Source organism: Lissotriton vulgaris, chromosome 12 (assembly GCF_964263255.1).
Source record: "Lissotriton vulgaris chromosome 12, aLisVul1.2, whole genome shotgun sequence".
Lineage (NCBI taxonomy): Eukaryota > Metazoa > Chordata > Amphibia > Caudata > Salamandridae > Lissotriton > Lissotriton vulgaris.
This window is the reverse complement of record NC_141700.1, coordinates 294,849,211-294,869,375: the sequence shown is the minus strand read 5'-3', so window position 1 is coordinate 294,869,375 and position 20,165 is coordinate 294,849,211. Positions and strand designations below refer to the sequence as shown.

The following is a 20,165-nucleotide window of genomic DNA, read 5'->3' as shown; positions in this document are numbered from 1 at the left end:
GAAGATAGAGGATGGAGTACCGTACGAAGGAGAACAGGCAGATACCCTCAGGGGGCTAGCCAGTTTCAGGGAGATTGGTCGGGCCAGCAACATTACCCCCCCCCTCTTCCATGTTTCAATCATTTTAGCAGCTTAGAGGGAGTAGATTGACTTCCAACCCACACCCTAGGTGATAGGGTCCTAATACAGACTGGTGGAGAAAATAGAGAAGATTCTTTGATCGATATGCCCATTAGAGCGATTGAATCTGAGTGCAGTCCCCTGTCCTCAACTCCGGTAATAGTCACTGACTCTCGGTCCATCCACATTCTCTCTTGGAATATAGCGGGACTAAGGAAAAACCTTGAAATCCCAGAATGGAATGACTTTGTTGATAAGTTCCACATTTGTATGTTTCAGGAAACATGGTGCATGTCTCCCCAATATAAAAATGGGTATTCTTCCTACTTTGTGCCAGCGGTCTCTATAGGCAAAGGGCGCCCCTCTGGCGGCCTGCTTATTTGGGTGAAAGTGATTTTGAATTATTCTGTTATGTTACATAATACACTGTCAAGCGATATCCTGCATATTTCTCTGAAAAGTCCCAATGGGAGCTGTGTTCATCTGTTTTGTGTATATGCTAGAGGGACACCGGGTGGTTCTATTTCCCCAACGATTGAGCTTTTAGATGTTAAATTGTCCGAGCTTCCACCTAAGTCTAGAATCTTGCTGGGGGGAGATTTTAATTGTACATTTGAACCTTTGGATGAGGAGGATGTCATGGGTTCAAATACCGAAGACGTGAGTCAGGCTATTCCACTGTTAACGTTGGTGCCTATCAAAAAGTGGACAGCAAGAGCATTACAGCTGAATGCATTAGCTCTGGACCATAACTTACGGGCATTAAATGGTCGGACAATTTCTGATCGTGAAGGAGCAATGACCTTCAATAGAATTAACTGCCCTTCACGTATTGATTATATCTTCCTAGATGTACCTTCTTGGGCTAGTCTAAAAGATATGGAAGTTAAACAGTCCTCTGACAGTGACCACAACCCACTTTGTATGGAAATTGACTGGGGCATTGGGATTAACAACAAAGGTGGCCCCGAGATGATCACAAAGGATGTTCAACCATCCAATTGCAATCGGAAACTGAGGTGGGAGGTGGTTAAGCTTGAAGAGGGGAAAATCGATAAAATTAGGGAATTGGTCCGAATAGAAACTTCCAACCTTGTCGAAATGGTAAGAAGTAATACTCCCCCTATGGGCCAAAAACTTTTGGACCAATACCAAACTTTCATTGACAAAGTAGGAGCAAATTTTGTTAAAACACCGCAAAGGAAACCCGCAGTGACCAACGGATTGTCTAAAGAGAATCCGTGGTTTACAGCAGAATGTAAAGCCAAGAGGAAAGCTATTGGCACAGCAATAAAATTAAAGGATCCACTGTTAGTTAGAATAGCAAGGAAAGAATACCGTGGTGCCATTGCCTTGGCAAAAAAAAATTGGGAGGAAGAGCACTGGCAGAAGCTTAAAACTGCTGCCAGTGGTAAAAATTCCATTATATTTTGGAAATTGATTAACAAGTTAGACAGGAGGGCTGGTAGCCCAATTGTAAATCATATTACTGATCAGCAATGGTATGCCCATTTTTTAAAACTATACTGTAATCCTGTTATTCAGGCTCCCATCCCGTCTTTGTTGGAGTTTGGTAAAATTGCATCTGGTTCGGAAATGTTGACTAACGGATTACCTTTCTCCGAGTTAGAAGTTAAAGCGGCGATTTTAAAGATGTATCCAGGGAAAGCAGCTGGCCCAGACGGCCTGCCGGGAGATCTTATACTACATGACCCCCCACTCTGGGCTAACTATATAGCTACTTTATTGGCTCTTATCCAGCTAGGCCACCCAATCCCTGCATCATGGAAAGGTGCGGAGGTGATTACAATCTTTAAAAAAGGAGATAGAGAGGACCCGGCTAACTACAGACCCATTAGTCTGATTGACACTATCCAGAAGGTAGTTGGTAGGGTCATCATAAACCGAGTAGAGACCTGGTTAATGGATAATGACATCCTCACGCATTTTCAGGCCGGTTTTAGGCGGAATGTTGGTGCTATGGACCAAGTCTTCCGGTTTTGTGCCGTATACTGGAAGTCAGTATTAATCACCAAGGGTTGCCTGTACCTGGCTTTCATTGATCTAAAAACGGCATTCGATGTTATCCCTCGGGCTAAGTTATGGGAAATTCTTGAAGCTATGGGGTTTCCATGCCCTCTACTCCAATTAGTTATTAAAATGCATGAGAACACCTATGCAAGAATACGTTGGGGAAAGCAGGGCCAACTGACAGAGAGGGTTCCAGTCAGCAGGGGGGTACGGCAGGGATGTGTGATGGCGCCAACACTATTCTCCCTCTTTATAAATGGGGTGGTGGACCATTTGAGGGAGGTTCCGGCAGATGCCCCCATTCTTGCCGGGGAGAAAACCCCGACCCTCCTCTTTGCTGACGACACCCTCTTGATGTCTAAAACCCCCAAAGGTTTACAAACGCTTCTTGACCGTTTCTCTTTATTTTGTGAGGACCGTGGGTTAACTGTCAACACTTTGAAGACTAAACTAATGGTCTTAACCCCCAATAGTAAGTTGAGAAAGGTACATGTTACCCTGTGTGGTTCACCCTTGGAGGTTGTGAGTGAGTTTGACTACCTGGGGGTGAGACTGTCTAACCGTATGACTTGGGACTCCCATATTTCTAAGATGGTACTGAATTTAAAAAGGGTGTCCGGTGCAATAACAAAAAATCAACGACTCTCCATAAGCCGTCCGGTAGCCCCGGCCCTAATAGTCTACGAAGGGAAGGCTTTATCTTCGGCAGTTTATGGCGCCGAACTTTGGGGGGCAGAAAACACTAGGCCACTGGTAATTGCTGAAAATAAGTTTATCAGAGATTTAGTGTCACTTCCGATTTCCTCACCCTTGTTACCCCTATTTTTTGACATGGGTAAAAAGTCAATTGCGGACAAAGTTCGGCTTCGGCCTTTGTTATTTTGGGTCCGCCTTAGAAGAACCGAGGAATTAAGGGGGTACGCTCGAGTGTTGGATGAGCTAATTACTCTCAATGTTTCCAAACAAATAAAATGGCTTAACAACCTCAAAAAACTAGTAGTGTCAGTAGGACTGGGGGAGTTTTGGGCGTCACAGGATCCACCCCCAAAAGAAAGTGTAAAAAAATTGTACTGGGATTGGGTTGAGTCCAAAATTAATAATAGTTCAAACTTGGGAACGCTAACAACGAACTTTCTTGCTCATAAACCACACATGAAGCTAGAACAGTTCCTAGATTTCATCCAAATAGCCAGCCATAGAACATTATATTTGAAATTAAGGTATGGCACCCTGCCCCTTAATGGTTTTGTGGGAAAATGGGATTCTAAGGGGGGAACTGAATTAAAATGTCCAGGGTGCCAATGTCCTGAGGAAACCCTTCCCCATTTCCTATTTGCTTGCCCAACGTATAAAGTTGTTAGAACTAAATGGCTGAAACCTGTATGTAGGGAGTTGGGGGTTAAAGATTGTATGTCAGCCTTACGTATTATTACAACCAACACGGTTTCTTTGTACATTGTTTGTGGGGTGGCCAAATATTTGGGGGGTGCGTGGATATTACGCTCTAGATTGGTGAACAATGTGTAAATTTCGGGAAAGGGGAAGATAATTTCTTAAAATAATTTCTGTTTTTTCCTGCTTTATGAGATGTAATTGCAGTACTATGGATCATTTGTTTTATATGTTTGTACGTTTGTACTTTTATGATGTATGTTCATCGAATAAAGTATTACAATTAAAAAAAGAAATGCAATAGGTCTCGCATTAGTTTGAGTTAGAGCTATTGACATTGTAAATGGCAATGTCTTTTACCAATGTGTTATGGAGTGTATGTATGTGGTGAGTAGTGTAATTATGTGGGTTGGATTGGATTAGTTAGCTGTGTAATTGTGTGACATGGATTTGTGTAGAGGAATTATGTGGCATGGTCTGTTGTGGAATTATGTGGATGGTATTTATATACCATTGAGGATAGAGCAATTATGTGGAGTGGGATTTTGAGTTATGGAGTGTGATTATATAGATTATATAGAATGGTATTGTGTATCGTGGAGTGATGTGTAGTGGAGTTTAATTATGTGGTTTGCTGTTGAATTTTGGGACATAATATGAAAGTATGTGGTGTGGATTGGATGTATGTAGTGTGTTGTGTAATTGTGTTGAGTTGTTTTATGTGATTTGGTGTCGAATTATGTAATGTGGGATGAAAATGTGTGGCATGGAACTGTGTGGAATGCTTTGCCTTTTTTGTGATGAAAAAGAACAAATCGGTATGAGTAAGCTCCAGCTCTGAGTGTTTGGGAGTGTAAAATAAGAGAAAGAGTTAGAGCTATTGGTGGTGTAAATGTTTCTTGCCTATGTGTTAAGGAGTGGAATTAATGTATGTGGTGTGTAGTGGGATTATTTGAGTCGGATTGGAATGGTTAGTTGTGGTGTTCTGTGGCATGGAATTGTGTGGTGTGGAATGGATTTGTGCAGTGGAATTATGTGGCATACTGTGCAGTGGCCATAATATCCCAGCACATGTCAGTGGCAAGCGTTTACCTGACTAATCTAGGAAGCATCAGACAGGTCAGTGTGTTAATCAGTGGACAAAGAAGCACGTCAGATAGCAGTGTCACGGAAAGTGAAACCTAGGAATGCATTTATACAGCAGCTGCTGTTGGAATCTGTGACAGCTCAACCATGGCTAACCGAGCTCTAAATTGAGGATTACATTTATATTCATTATGTTGCAACAAACAAGCACGTATTCTACATGACAATGAATAAAAAAATCGAATAGCTTGAGTACCTGCTGCATTTTCATATTGTATATGGAACACAGTACCTTTAGTTGTAGGCACATTTGTTTTCTATTGTGTGTTGCTCTTATTTTGATGTTAATTGTAAGGTGCTGGGTACCAATGCAGTGTTTCACCCCAACTATATGGAGCATGAAGACTCACAAACCAATTCACCCATTCACAGATTTGACGCCAGTGGTGCACTCATCCTTTCATCCTCCTATCGTCCAGAGAACGAGTGCTGGTAGGAAACACTCATGTGTTTAAAAATATCGAATGACGCTAGCATTGAAACGAGCTTTACAAAATGCATGATAATTCAGAATTTGATGCATCGTGCCTTATCGTACGCAACTTCTGTGTATTAGCACTGTTTTGTGTGTTAACCACCTAATTTGTGTTTTTCCCTTTAAAAATGAGAGCATATATCATGTGAGAAGAAAAAAATTACCACCAGGGTGTGTGCCATAGGGAGTTAATTTAAACAGGAGACCCGCGTAAGAATCCTACTTACTCTAAGTGTACAAATTGTGTGACTTTGTGCAGGTCACTATCTCTGCTAGTTTCACAGTTGCCTTACCCCCAAAAATGTTTGCACGCCATCGGTAACATACAGTGCTTCACATCTTCTGTTCATTAGAGAAGGTGCGCACAACACTCAAACAGGCAGAGCACATGTGCCTGTGGTGCAATGTCAAGAGAAGGAAGCTGGCATTGCAGGCTGAGCTGTTATGGCTGCAACCAGGTGCCTGCAGCTGCCTGTTAACGTGGGCTGGGCTCGCAGAGTGAGGGGAGCTAAGAGCACCAAGCCTTGAGGTGGTGTCAGGGCCCAGGGCAAAATAGGGCCCACGCCACCTCTCCTTTCCCTAGCATGCACACACATACTAACAAGCATGAAGGAGACCTACCATCGCCAGGTGACTGTCTATCAACCAGCGACCCCACCTTCTTGCATGCTGCAGAGCAGTGGAGGCAGATCGGCTGCTGTGGGGGAGGAAGGGAAGTGGGCAGGTCTGATACATGCGCAGCGGGGGATCACAGTGGCCCCTGTGGCTCTAGAGCTGATCCTGAGAGAGGTTGAGTCCAGATGACGACAAATGTGCGGTCTCCCTAAGCAGGCAGCTGAGCTCGGAGGGGCGTAGAACAGGCAGGCAGTTTTTTGTGGTGGGAGGGAGTGCACTAGAAAGTGAGATGTAGCGCCAAAACGGCAAGTAATAGATAAAGAACAGCGCTCTTGAAACGGGCACCATGCTGACAGTAAAATTATGTTGCAAGGTGTTTTAACAAGAATTTTGGTCGCAGCTTTACATCGAGCGCGTTTTATGGGACCGCCGGATCACGCACACACAGCCAGTCAGGGGCCGGTGTAACCACTGGTGCGCGCGTACCACAGAGGAGAGGGGGGCGAGGGAGCCTGTTGTCTGTGCCGCGCTGATGCGCATAACAGACACCGGTGGGACTGGGCGGAGCAAAGGCGGGACAGGCGCCCGCCTTTGCCCAATTGCGTGCCTCATTTTTTTTAACACGCTAAAGCCAAGGGAAGCGGGCAAAAGCAAAACCACACGCACGAGCGGGTGGTTAGCCTTCAGAACCCCGTACAAGAGGTCTCACGTTGCATGAGCACTGCTGCGCACTGCAACGCTAGGCACGAAACCTAAAAGGTAGTCAGTGGTTTTCTCTTCCTGGACGAGTTGGTCTGTGCACTAAATTCAGACCTAAAACACCCAGACACACCAAAGGACCGCTTTTAGGGGCTCTTTCTATTATCAATTGTCCAAACTAAGATTTGTCGCTTTATCACCTATGGTATCCTGCTTCTCAGGTTACCCAATTATGTCATGGAATGTTAGGGTTATGATGGGTCTCTGAAGGGCGGTTGGGCCAGGCAGACCACGTCTGAGCATCTATCTACATCTGCTCCTGGTGGGGTCATTTATGTATCCATTCAACCGACAAACTTTCTCTTAATCTACTGGGGGTGTCTAAGTATTCCTACATGCCAACATGCATCACCACATCATCTCCAACACTCCAGCTCTGTCCCTTGGCGATGGCCTACTTGTTACCGTTAACAACAGTGTTTTAAATGGGCAGGTACCAAGTACATGCATTTTTATTAATTTGAAAGAGAGAGTACCTGGCTTCTCAGTACCTGTGCAATACTTTTAATGGAAAAGTACCGCCACTTCCCAAGAAGTACTCCAGGGTAGCGAGTACCTACATTTTTCTATTTCCATTTAAAGCACTGATTAATAATATCTCCCATTCCCTTTACACCACCTCCAAAAATGAGGGGTCTGCTCTGCATGGATTCACACTGCTATAGGATGTGGCCTCACGGCTAGAGGTCCCGGCTTTAGAACTGGGGAACCAGGTTCGAGCCTCTGCGCCAGCTCAATACTCTGTGATTCTGGGTATTGAGCTGGCGCTTAATCTCCCCTACCGAAAAATAAATGTGTCTTTGTGTAACGTAACTGGTACTCACGTAAAGTGCTCCAATACCTTCGGGTCGAGTTCGCGCTGTAAAAAAGAAAACACAAAGTAGCAAGCTGGAGCTGCATTTAACTAGGCTGTGCAGCCTGTGACCTCGGACTGCGCAGCTGTGCTGAACCAGAGCATCTCTAAGAAAACAGAATATCACGTGCAAGAAGTCACAACCCACTGTTTTGCTCCACGCTTACGATGCTGCACTACCATGGCGCCTTCACGCAAGTGCCCTCACTCCTAACTCCTCCTTAGTGCCCAGGGGCATGCAATGCCTTCAGGTGCCCTTCGAATCTAACCCTCAATGCAGCTGTGCACCGGCGCGCCCCCTACCCTAAGAACTTCAGAGTAGTTCACTTTCTGTACCGTGCATGCGAACCTCACCGGAGAGCAGCAGTGCGGAGGTGGAGAAGCCTCTGGCTGTATGGAGGGGCTGGAGAGGCTTTCGGGCAGCTGCGAGGCTTCGCATGGAGAGGGCAAAGGTGGCCGCGGTTCCTGTCCCCTTCCCACTGTGGCAGCACAGAGTCCTGAGAGCAGCTCTCGCAGTCACCGCTACTTGCGCCGCCATCTTTGTCGTGCACGCGCTTCACAGTCAAGGCAGAGAGTAGACTGAGCGTGCCCAGGGAGTGAGCGTCAGTCTGCGCATGCGCCAACTGCAAATTTGCCCTGTCAGGTTGCGTCTCAGCAGTCAGCAGCTATCACCGGCAGGAGGTTCACATACACCACTGAAATAATTTTAAACCATCGTACCTGTCAACTTTTCAAGCCATAAAATGAATGTTGTTTCTGTGGTTTTACAAGTACCCTCTCTGCTGGCGTGAGGTACTCCAGGTTGTTCCCAAGGTGGCACTTTCTAAACTTTATCAACGCAGAACCATTGTTAGAATTAGATTAAAGATTATACTCCATGGATTCCTGTGTAAATAGAATGGATAGCCACACATCGACTGGTCACTACTACCACTACCAATAATCACTACAGCTTATACCCCTTGGGTACGTTAAATAGGAAAAAGAAAATGAGGGGAATGAGAAGTAGAGCTGCATCCTAGTGACTACCCGCATCAGATGATGTGGTTTAAATAGTGATGTCTGTATTTGACCTATTGTGTGATCGTGGTGATCCAGCGCTCCTAATTAAAAACTGTCTCACAAACGCTACTCATCTCCACAATACTCACCAATAATCATAAAACACTACCTAGGCCCATAAACTAAGGAGACAATTTTGAGCAACTGAATCATGTGACCTAATTATAACATTCTGTTCGTAAAATATTTACAGAACTATATACAACTGCAGTTTAATGTATTTAACCATGATTTTGATCATACAACATTAATTAAGTCACATAGGTGAATGGATCTAATAATGATAACTAGACCATAAATAAACAAGACCAGCTTGTCATTTCAAAATCTATTTTATTAACTTTATTATATTCAGAGAAAGAGTATTCTTTTATTCAGAAATCATTATTTTATTAACAATTTGAAAGCATCATTCAAGGATAAGGCTTATTAGTCTGACATTTTAAAGTAAATCATTTAGCATTAATTAAAGCAAAAATAAAGTTTCCATTCCCTGAATTCTATTTCCCTGTCTAAAACTCTCTTCACCTAAAGAAATACATGATAAAGACTGCTATCCTTACGTGCGCCAAGAGTCCGTCAGCACGTCATTCAGGAATCGGGAAGCAAGAACCCCCTCCTGCCTGTAGGGCCAGTTTTAATACCTTTCTTACTAGCTAATCTTCTCAAAAAGTACACTTTTCCTTGCCATCAGGGTTTCCATTGGTTGACAGATGTCAGACCATCCTCATGTCATACTTTCCTGACCAAGTCCGGGGCACATCATAAGCCCTTATTGTTCTTAGATTCCATCCTTCGAGCTTCCTCAGAAAAGAAACATTTCACCGAACATAAAAACTTATACTTCCTAATATTGTCAGGCAATTCAGGCATTTTGTCCTTGGTGCTCTTCTCCAAGAACACGTACAACTCGACCAAAAACAATTCCGTTTATTATTCCATTGTTTAGCAAGAAAGCTCTTTTTTCTGCATGTGAGTGAAGGCTTCACTCTGCGTGCCTAGAATCCGGAAAGTGCGCTGGGGTGGAAAATCATTTTCTAATCAGGCCTCCAAACTCTGGAACTCTTTGCCTGTCGAACTTCGCTCACAAGCCTCCAAACTGAGATTCAGAAAATCCCTGAAAACATGGCTGTTCTCCCTGCCCTGATCTGTCTCGCATCACCTTCTATTCTACAGCGCCAAGACGCAGCAGCATTCGAACGCTTAATAAAAACTTCAGTCAGTCAAGTTTCGCATTTTCCAGCACTGCCAGTCAGCCATTTTCTTAGGCCCACTCGAGAAGAACTAGTATTTAAACAAACACAAGACAGTAATTAATTAAAGAATTGAAACCCATTCTGTTACCCTCCCCTTTACTAAATATTAACCCATTAATTATGTTACATAGCAAGGCACATATAAGCAGCGAGTATAAAAACGTTCTTCTTTTGGCCACCAGGATTCTCCACGAGCTTTTGCCACAGAAATGACATGACAAAACATATGCACAACAATATAGCACATGCTATTAATAAAACAGCCGCATTTAATACTGACAATAACGATAGACAAGGTTAGTTTATCATTTTTCACAAACTTGCAAGTGCAACATGAAAGCACATTAGTCCCGCGTATAATGTGTGCGATTTTAATCTAGGTTGATTAATTATTTCAGCACATGCTATTAATTACGGTTACATTATGGAAGTTTAACTTTGCGAGTTTGGAACAACATCTCGCTCCAACAACTCCCTCATCTGGTGATTTCATAATCACTAAACCACACCCAAAAATTTTCAATAAATTTTTTATCTATATTGATCATGTTTTGAACATTCTCTGTGTTAGTTGTTCTAAAGCTTAGATTCAGCAATTTGTCTACTACTCTCATAATGAGCTCTACGAAGCTCTTCCAGTCCTATTTCCTTCTCCTGTTCCTTTCTGAGCTTATAAATTCTCTTCTTTTCCCTCACAAATTTCTCTCTCTTGTGTAACATGCAACTTATTTTTAACAAAAGTATTACTATAGCTATAACTATTACAGGATAAAGTATTTTCCCAATGATTGAGCTACCAATCTCTTGGAACCAGTGTTTAATTGTTGCAAATCTTTTAGCCAAGTGCTCTGTAAAACTCTCATCTTCAACAGGTTCAATTTCAGCATGTATTTCTGTTAAATTCTTTATATACATTTCTATATCTCTACTTTTATCTGGAATAAATGTACAGCAATGTTGGACATGCAATGTCCCACAGACTCCTCCTTCTTTAGCTAGCAGAATGTCTAGAGCAAGACGGTTCTGCATTACCATGGATCTCATGGCAACAAGTTCAGTGTCAACTAATTGAAATCCTCTTGCAGTGTCTGTTGACAATCTATCAACAATTGTAGATACTTTTCTGATTTTATTCGCATTCAGGGTAATTCCCACCATAGGTATTATTGCGCCAAATATATCTCCAATAATTTCTGAAAAACTTTCTCTTTTAAATCTGCTCAGGTGATCACCAATTTCAAATGAACCCTTTGAATTTCTATCTACATGGAATATCTTTGGGAAAACTAAACCAACAAAGCAAGTCCCATACCAATGGTTGGGAAGACTGTAATAAGCTTTATTTCCACAAATGAAATAAATTCCAGGAATGATCAGATCTTTGCCCCCTTTAAATCCCCAACCCCCTATAATACGATAGGTATCTTCACATTGACTTACCCCAACAAAGTAATTAACGTGTTATCCCTCCTAATGCAAAGCTTTCCTCTATCAGGTTTATCTATGTTAATAGCAACATTTTAATTTCTTCCATTAAGTTCTTGTCCTCCTTTTGTCAAAACTTAGATTTAGTATGTTTCGTCATCATGTTTCTCTTATAGATTGCTCTTCTCTCTTCCACCATATTTAGCAACGTTTTTTCTTCTGTTCTCAACTTACATGTTAGATTATTTTTGAACGCATACTCATAATTGAGTTCACCAGTCACTAAGAAAAATTCCCTCATCTGTTTCGCAGGCCTCACTTTGTTTAAGCTATTTACAACTTTTAGATTTGCAAATATTTCATCAAAGTCAGAATAATAATATTCCAACCGACCTGTTTCATAAAACAAGCTTGTTAATACACTACAAGTTATACCATAGGTAAGGGGAAGCATATTATAAGTCACCCCTTCCGAAACTGAAGCAGGTAATTTCACACAAACGTAGCAATCTTTGACATTCATCACCTTGACATATTCAGACAGGAGTCTAGAAAAAGTATTACTAGATACATCACCAACAGATCTATCTTGGTGGATCTCTGGTTTATGCTCAATGACTCTATTAGTTTTGCCTGCTACATCATGAACAGCTTGTTTAGTCTCAGCTTTACTAGTCATATTAGCTTTGCATATTTCTTTGTCAATTCCAAAAGGGAAAATGACAGCTAGAATTAACCAGACCAAAATTAATAAAATCACACAAATAGAAAACATTTTGCAACACCTTCTTAAGATAGAACATCTCGAATTATTGTTAGAATTAGGCATCTTTTACTTGAGACAAGAGCCTTTCAGAAAAAACAAAAATTAAAATTCTTAAAAATCACTAAAATTAAAAATGACACCCCCTTTTTAATTTTTTTTTAAAAGAATCCACTAACAGCTTTTCTTCGACCTTACGTCTTACAATGTGTTTTTCCAGCTAACACATTTTCTTCGACCTTATGTCACTTACAATTAAAACAAATTCAATCGATGTCACTCGTGTCATCTATTTCTTCCAGACTAATACTGCTCACTTCCACTATTGGTGGGATAATGATGTAAGTCCATTCAGGTGACTTATACTTCTGGTTTGGCTTTAATGGTCTTTTTCCCCTACTGCTAATCACTTCTATTTTCTTTCCTGCTTGATTTTTTTTATCCAACTCACTTTTTTGACTCGAAATCTCATTTATTTGTTCTTTTGACTTATTCACTAATTTGAATTTCAGGCCTTCATTCTCATTTGGCCAATTATCTCATTTTCTGAATAGTTTCCTCTTTGGCTCAGATTGATTACATTCAGTTCTCCAAGCTCTTTTTCTGAATTCTCTTACTTTTGATTCTTCGGCACTTTCATCAGTTTCACTTTCTGCTTCTGAGACTAGAATTCTAGATTCAGGTACTTCTTTACTCGGCAGCTTCACTCCGTTAGGAATCCTTATACCTGGTACTTGGTAATTCGTCTTCTTCTTCCTCTTGAATTACTTCCAATCCACCAGTTTCAGAATTTTCGTTCCTTCTTCCAGAGCTTCCAGTCTGCTTTTCAATATGTTCCTGATCTTGAATCACTTCTTGATCTGACTCCTTTTCTGCTTCTTTGTCTAGCAGATCTTCGTCATTTTCAGAGTCTAGTATCACGATTTCTAGATCTTTTTCATTCGATGCCTGATTCACATCTGCATTGTCCAGATCTCGACTTTCTTGTCAATCTTCAGTATCTGGATTCTCAGGTTCTCCTTCAGAGTCTGAATCAGTTGTTGTATCACCTTCTTCGTCAGAATTCTTAGGTGGTGGCACTCGAATAGTATGACTAGCTTGTATCCACCTTTTCAGACCTTTATACTTAACTGCATGTGTTGTAACAAGTATCACTTGTCTCTCTTTCTGCCACCTGGGTACCAGACAATTTCTCCTTCGATGACCCTTTGTCCTCACCCAATCTCCTGGCAAAAGATCATGAGTCTGCTCCTTTTCTCTTGTGAGCACTTCAGTTCCCACCTGATGGAACACAGAAGTCACTACGTCAGACAGAGTTTTACAGTACTCCATAACTGCACTATCATTAATGCTAAGTACCTTTCCAACTGGAACAAATGCTTGTCCCATTACTCTGCCCATGAGAATATCATGAGGACTTAAACCTGTTTTTCTGTCAGGAATACTTCTCAAAGACATTAAGACAAGTGGAAGTGCGTCAGTCCACTTCATTCCTAACCACTCATTTACAAAATATTTTCACAGCGCCACATTTTACAAATCTTTCAATGGAAATTCAGTTAGTAACTTCACATAAACAAACCATTTGTCTGTTTCGCTAAAATAAAAAGATAGCTTTTACAATCATTCAAGTATCCTTTCGCGTGAAATAGATGACGCTATTTTCACAAAATATTTTTCTATCATACGCATTCATACGGAAAGACTCCCTAACCATTCATACATGAAATTTATGGTAGGACTTTAACCCGCCAATAAAAATCCTCACTTGCCAGTAAGAAACAACGTTTCCTTACCCTTCACTCAAGCTTGGATAAATTCTATTACTCTTTTCACAGTAAGTTTTAAAACAGGACAGTTGTCCCTATACTCAAAAGCTACGATTTCATAGACAACCCTCACTATACATTCAACTACCTATCACACCTAAGGTCCCTAAACTTGTGCTGTATGTCCACAACACTAGTGATATATGTCAATACCACTATTTTGAAACAGAACAAATGCACTGTGTAACCTCACTTGTCACACTACTCTTGCCGGCACACTAGGAATTTTCTCACTGCTGGAAAAGACCTTTCGACTACATATAACAACTGAACAAACTTAACGTGTTTTAGACATGTATCCTATGTATCTACATGTAACATGTCAGTTACCATAGTAACCGTAACTCTGCTACCAGATAATTGATCCAGCGCTCCTAATGAAAAACTGTCTCACAAACGCTACTCATCTCCACAATACTCACCATTAATCATAAAACACTACCTAGGCCCATAAACTAAGGAGACAATTCTGAGCGATTGAATCATGTGACCTAATTATAACATTCTGTTCGTAAAATATTTACAAAACTATATACAACTGCAGTTTAATGTATTTAACCATTGTTTTGATCATACAACATTAATTAAGTCACATAGGTGAATGGATCTAATAACGATAACTAGACCATGAATAAACAAGACCAGCTTGTTATTTCAAAATCTATTTAATTAACTTTATTATATTCAGAGAAAGAGTATTCTTTTATTCAGAAATCATTATTTTATTAACAATTTGAAAGCATCATTCAAGGATAAGGCTTATTAGTCTGACATTTTAAAGTAAATCATTTAGCATGAATTAAAGCAAAAATAAAGTTTCCATTCCCTGAATTCTATTTCCCTGTCTAAAACTCTCTTCACCTAAAGAAATAAATGATAAAGACTGCTATCCTTACGTGCGCCAAGAGTCCGTCAGCACGTCATTCAGGAATCGGGAAGTTTTTATACCTTTCTTACTAGCTAATCTTCTCAAAAAGTACACTTTAACTTGCCATCAGGGTTCCCATTGGTTGACAGATGTCAGACCATCCTCATGTCATACTTTCCTGACCAAGTCCGGGGCACATCATAAGCCCTTATTGTTCTTAGATTCCATCCTTCTAGCTTCCTCAGAAAAGAAACATTTCACCGAACATAAAAACCTATACTTCCTAATCTTGGCAGGCAATTCAGGCTTTTTGTCCTTGATGCTCTTCTCCAAGAACACGTACAACTCGACCAAAAACAGTTCCGTTTATTATTCCATTGTTTAGCAAAAAAGCTCTTTTTTTCTACATGTGAGTGAAGGCTTCACTCTGGTCAAGTTTCGCATTTTCCAGCACTGCCAGTCAGCCATTTTCTTAGGCCCACTCGAGAAGAACTAGTATTTAAACAAACACAAGACAGTAATTAATTAAAGAATTGAAACCCATTCTGTTACCCTCCCCTTTACTAAATATTAACTCATTAATTATGTTACCTAGCAAGGCACATATAAGCAGCGTGTATAAAAACTTTCTTCTTTTAGGCCACCAGGATTCTCCACGAGCTTTTGCCACATAAATGACACGACAAAACATATGCACAAAAATATAGCACATGCTATTAATAAAACAGCTGCATTTAATACTGACAATAACGATAGACAAGGTTAGTTTATTATTTTTCACAAACTTGCAAGTGCAACATGAAAGCACATTAGTTCCGCGTATAATGTGTGCGATTTTAATCTAGGTTGATTAATTATTTCAGCACATGCTATTAATACGGTTACATTATGGAAGTTTAACTTTGTGAGTTGTGAACAACATCTCGCTCCATCAGTGGGCCTACCTCGTTCTGTTTCAGGTACCTTATCTTATTTGTAGTGCCTAGAGGTGGTCCTGTGTGATGTTGGTGCAAAATGAGAATATTAATTTAGAGTCAACACTCTTTTAGCCCACCCAGCAGACATAAAGATGAAAAAGTATGCTCAAGAAGGAAAGTATATGAATCATTAATGAATTGTGTAATCGAAGATGATTCTGCCGAGTCCTTCATCTATGACCTCTCATTGCTCTTATCTGTTTTGTAAAAAGAAAGTGAGAAAAACAAACGGGGGTTCCTTCTGAGAAAAGGTGCATTTCTCTATTCCTTTTCCAAGTGGTACTGACGAGCAATTATAGTCCAGTACAGTCACAAGTTTGTGGATGAGGCAAAACCAGCCAGCCCCTCAGGCGCACTATAGGCTCTAACGAGTATCATAGCGCAAGTGCTAATAAATCGCTGCCTCTACACTGGAACTCGTCAGTTTGTAACTCTTGAGGTAGCTGTGCACATGTTAAAATGACCATTCGGTTCATTAACTTAATTCGGCTAGTTTGGAACAGTCATAAAAGTACAGAAAACTTATAATAAGAACAATATAAAAAATATCCTGATGACAGACATAAATAATAAAAACAGTATTTGACAAATCCAGGAAAAACACATTTTAAAATAGGTAGTCCATCATCACCATACAATCATTAGAGAATTCTAAAATCAAAGGACTAGCTAATACATGAACCTTTTCATCAAGATAATGGCCTTCAAGATAAAAGAAGCAACATTCAAATACACAAAGAGTTCATTTAATTCAAGCAAAAAAACGTCAGGGCATCTTTATAAGATCTAATGTCCTGGGCAACAAGAATAGGTTTAAGATAAAAACGCCTATAGTTCAGATAAAAGTTACAAAATAACTGATAGTACAACATGCTTTGTTTGCACTGACTATCACATGGGCAAGTGGTCATATATGAGAGACAAGACTTTGTGTTAGGAAAAGTCACCAAATGATGCATAATAGCAAATCTGAGTGTTGTCAAAACAAAACGGTGCTGCATATAAGTAACACATGATAAATAACTTTTACAACCCTCCTCTGGTGCGAGTGACATGTGGAAAGCAACCGTCGATTTCATAATTTCAATGCCCATAAGCTGTTCCAGTTTTTGCAGCAAAAAAGTTTCTTTAATTGTCTTCTTAGTAAGTGATAACACATGGATGGGATCTGACCATATGGAGAGTTTAAGCAATGTGCAAAAAAGAAGAATTAATAGAAGTTAACCATGCGATATGTAAAACGTTATCCAAATTTAAAAAATCTAGAATAATTGATTTGGTAAAGCCGGTTTCTTCTTTTGCCCATAAAGAAAACCATAATAGCAATGGTCTTACCAAAGGTATATCCTCCAGGTACTGTAGGCCAACCTCCTGATGTGCAATCATAGTTGAGGCAGAAGCAAGGAGGCATAGTAATTGTTTTAGAAAGCTATGTTTCTCAACTTGAAGCCTGACACTGCACCAGTTCAGAAAGGACCACAAGACCTGGCTCTTCGAATGACCAACAGAGCTGCTCACACCATCTCCCCCAGCGCCTTGAGACCCACACTGGTGAGTAGTGCGCTATACAAAGCTTGATTGATTAATTGAACTTGCAGTGCTGTGCTGAATATATAACCCCAAAGGTCGGCCACATATGTGGCAGTAACTACCCCTCTAACCTTGTATATTTCCATCATTTCGAAGATGGGTTGGCTACCTAATTTGGATAAAAACCTGAAGATCCCTTGAGAATTCCTGCTCATTTAAGCTTTAAAATTTAATATCTGTTGAGCCCAAGAACCACTTCTCATTAAAAAAAACCAAAAACGAAAAAGAGTTAACTTTGCAATTGAAGTATTATCGATAAAAAAAAGTTCTGCATTTTTTAGGTTTGTGCCCACAAATCATTGTAAAAGTTTTAGATTTGCTAATCACCATTTTTTAGAAGACATAAACTCCCCATCAACATTCTTAAATTTCTGTAAACCGACCAGGGTCCTAGATAGCAAGACGGTGTCATCAGCGTACAACAACACTGGTATAGAACGCCCGGTGGCACAGCTAGCATCAGTTTGCAAAACCTGTAAAAAATTATCCACCCCATTTGCAAAAAGTGAAAACAATAAAGGGATCAAATTGAAGCTTTGTCGGATGCCCCTCCTCACTTTAAAAGCGGGCGAGCATTCACTTTGGGATCCAGAACAGACATTACTGGATAAATTCTGATAAAGGCATGCAAATAATTGGCCCGGGGACACCAAGGGAAATAATGATGACCAACGAATGGAATGGTCAAGGAAATCAAAGGTGCCTCTTAGATGTAAAGAGCACCTGATTTGGCTCTGGTGTATTTCCAATCAACAAATCCAGGTTGATGCATTTCTAGTGGGCTTCTAAGCCATTTCTTAAACCAAACTGGACTGGAGTTAAGATAGAATACTCTTGTCCCCATACCTTCAACCTCATCAATAGGAGCATGCTTATCACTTTCACTGGGAATCCAAGAGCGAAATGGGGCGATAATTTTTAGGGCAAAATTTATCACCCTTTTCGTAGATAGGTACAATTATAGAGGTACCCCAGGAAGGTGGGATCATATCAACAGCGGCTACATTAAACACTCTTGTAAGGATAGGCTTCCATAATTCTGTGACAGATTTGAATGCATCCACCAGCACTCCGTTGGTTCCTGATGCCCCCCGCTTCCAGCACTAGCATGCAAAGCTGAGAGAACCTCGTCAATCGTGATATCCAGCGGAAGGGGTTCCCATCTGTGCATCACCTCAGAATCTTCTACTCCACTGTTCCTATTGCTCTGTTTAAAAAAATCAGAAACTTATGCCACCCAAGCATCACAGGAAACAAAGGAACAGAACTCAAGCATGGTGTCATTTTTTTTAAAACAGTGCATTGACCGTGTCCCAGAATAACTTATTGTCAAAAGTTTATGCGGCTAGGATCAATTTTGTCCACGCCTCTTCCTGAAGTGCTTTCTTCCATGTGGCAAGGGCCTTTTTATACTGTATACGGAGGGATCTGATAACCATAATATCACAAGGGGCGCTACATAAAGCCTGTTTCAAACTCCAGGATGCCTGGGTGCAAGCATGATCAAACCATCTCCTATTGTTTTTCCTAGTAATATTCGATGAACGGATCATAAGTAACTTAATTGAACAGGTAATATGATTAAAACTATCCATCAGCAGATTAGAAGTCACATCTTCCTGTAAACAGTAATATACTTCAGTGAGATTTCTTGTTACCATTGTTCGCGGTATGCTTCTTGGGTCAATACCTTCCCACTTAATTCGCACAACAGTAAGCCTTTTAGGAGTGATATTATTAATTAGGGAGAATGATTTATATTTCTTACCCCAGAAAAGGAAAGGTGATAAGAAGGGGTGATAAGAAGGGGTCATGGTCACTTAATGCGGACTGAACAATACTAAGGGTACCACGAATACCACTTACAGAAGCAGATACCAGGGCATGGTCAGTGTCTGTAGAGACGTTTCTTCTGGTAAAGGATGGAATTTGCTGCCCATTAACATCACATCCACACTTCAATAACTGTAAATCATACTTAAAAATGATGGAATTTCGTGCATCCCCACATTCTTGTTATGGCAAAAATGAACGAGGCCCACCGCTTCTTGATTAGTATATCCAATTACTAGTGTTGCAGGTAGAGAGCAAACCTGAATGTTAAAATCGCCTTCCCATAAGAAAACAAATCAAGTATTAATAGGGCTAATAGGGCGTAGAAAAGCTTCAAGGCCATGATCAAGTGCTTTGGCTACTCTACTGCGTGTCGTGTCAAAAACATTGCTATAAAAATTTACCAGCACCAAATCTTGCCACCCCCTCCCCCCATAAGAGTTAACCAAAGCGATTGAGAGTGTGGCCCCGGCGAAAACGATTTTTTGACAGTTACAGGGAGTTTGTTGGAAATGACCATTCATTTCCCATATGATGTCCGCATTTTTCTTGAGGAAATGTTTTGTGGGCGTAATTCCCTCTCTGAGCTACCAAAGCATTGCTCTGGGCTTTTATTGCTTCCTGTCATTTGCCCATTCCTGTAATCCTGATAGTTTGTGAGGCAGTCGATTATACAAATCACATTAACCGACATGAAGTCACGTGTGGTGCCTGTCTCCTACTCCTGAATAATTATCATTCTCGCACCATCGAGCCGGGATTGGAGAACATTAGCCACCCTGGCAATTGTCGGCGTCAGCACATCTGTGGGTGAGAACCTAAATGTGTGGAGGTGCCAACGTTTGACCCAAAATGCAGGTGGCACCCGCAGTTTGCGTGTGACTTGACATGTCTGGAAACTATGGCGTTCAAGTGTTTTCATTATAAGAAACATCTTTAGATGTACAAAAAGAGAAAAAATTGTTATTATTATTTTTCTTATATAGCGCCAGAATCGACCCCGAAAGGGTATCTCCCCACTTGCTTTGGGAACCCGTCCTGGCTTTTCCCTGTGAGATAGCCCCTACAGGGTATCCCCAAGGCGAAAGCCAGGCATCCCGCCGCGGGGAAGAGAGGGGGGGGGGCGGAGAGGGGGCATTGTGGAGATTAAGCAAGCTTAATGTCCAGAGTT

General features: G+C 40.9%; 1 protein-coding gene across 1 annotated transcript in view; it reads right to left on the bottom strand.

Moving 5' to 3' along the window:
• GCSH (glycine cleavage system protein H) overlaps nucleotides 1-7,991 on the bottom strand; it is a 126,585-nt gene extending 118,594 nt beyond the window's left edge. The window contains exon 1 of the mRNA XM_086945087.1: nucleotides 7,746-7,991. Within this exon, the coding sequence (XP_086801213.1) occupies nucleotides 7,746-7,929 (184 nt within the window). The 5' untranslated portion in view covers nucleotides 7,930-7,991. The remainder of the gene's footprint in view (nucleotides 1-7,745) is intronic.
• Nucleotides 7,992-20,165: the final 12,174 nt, after the last annotated feature.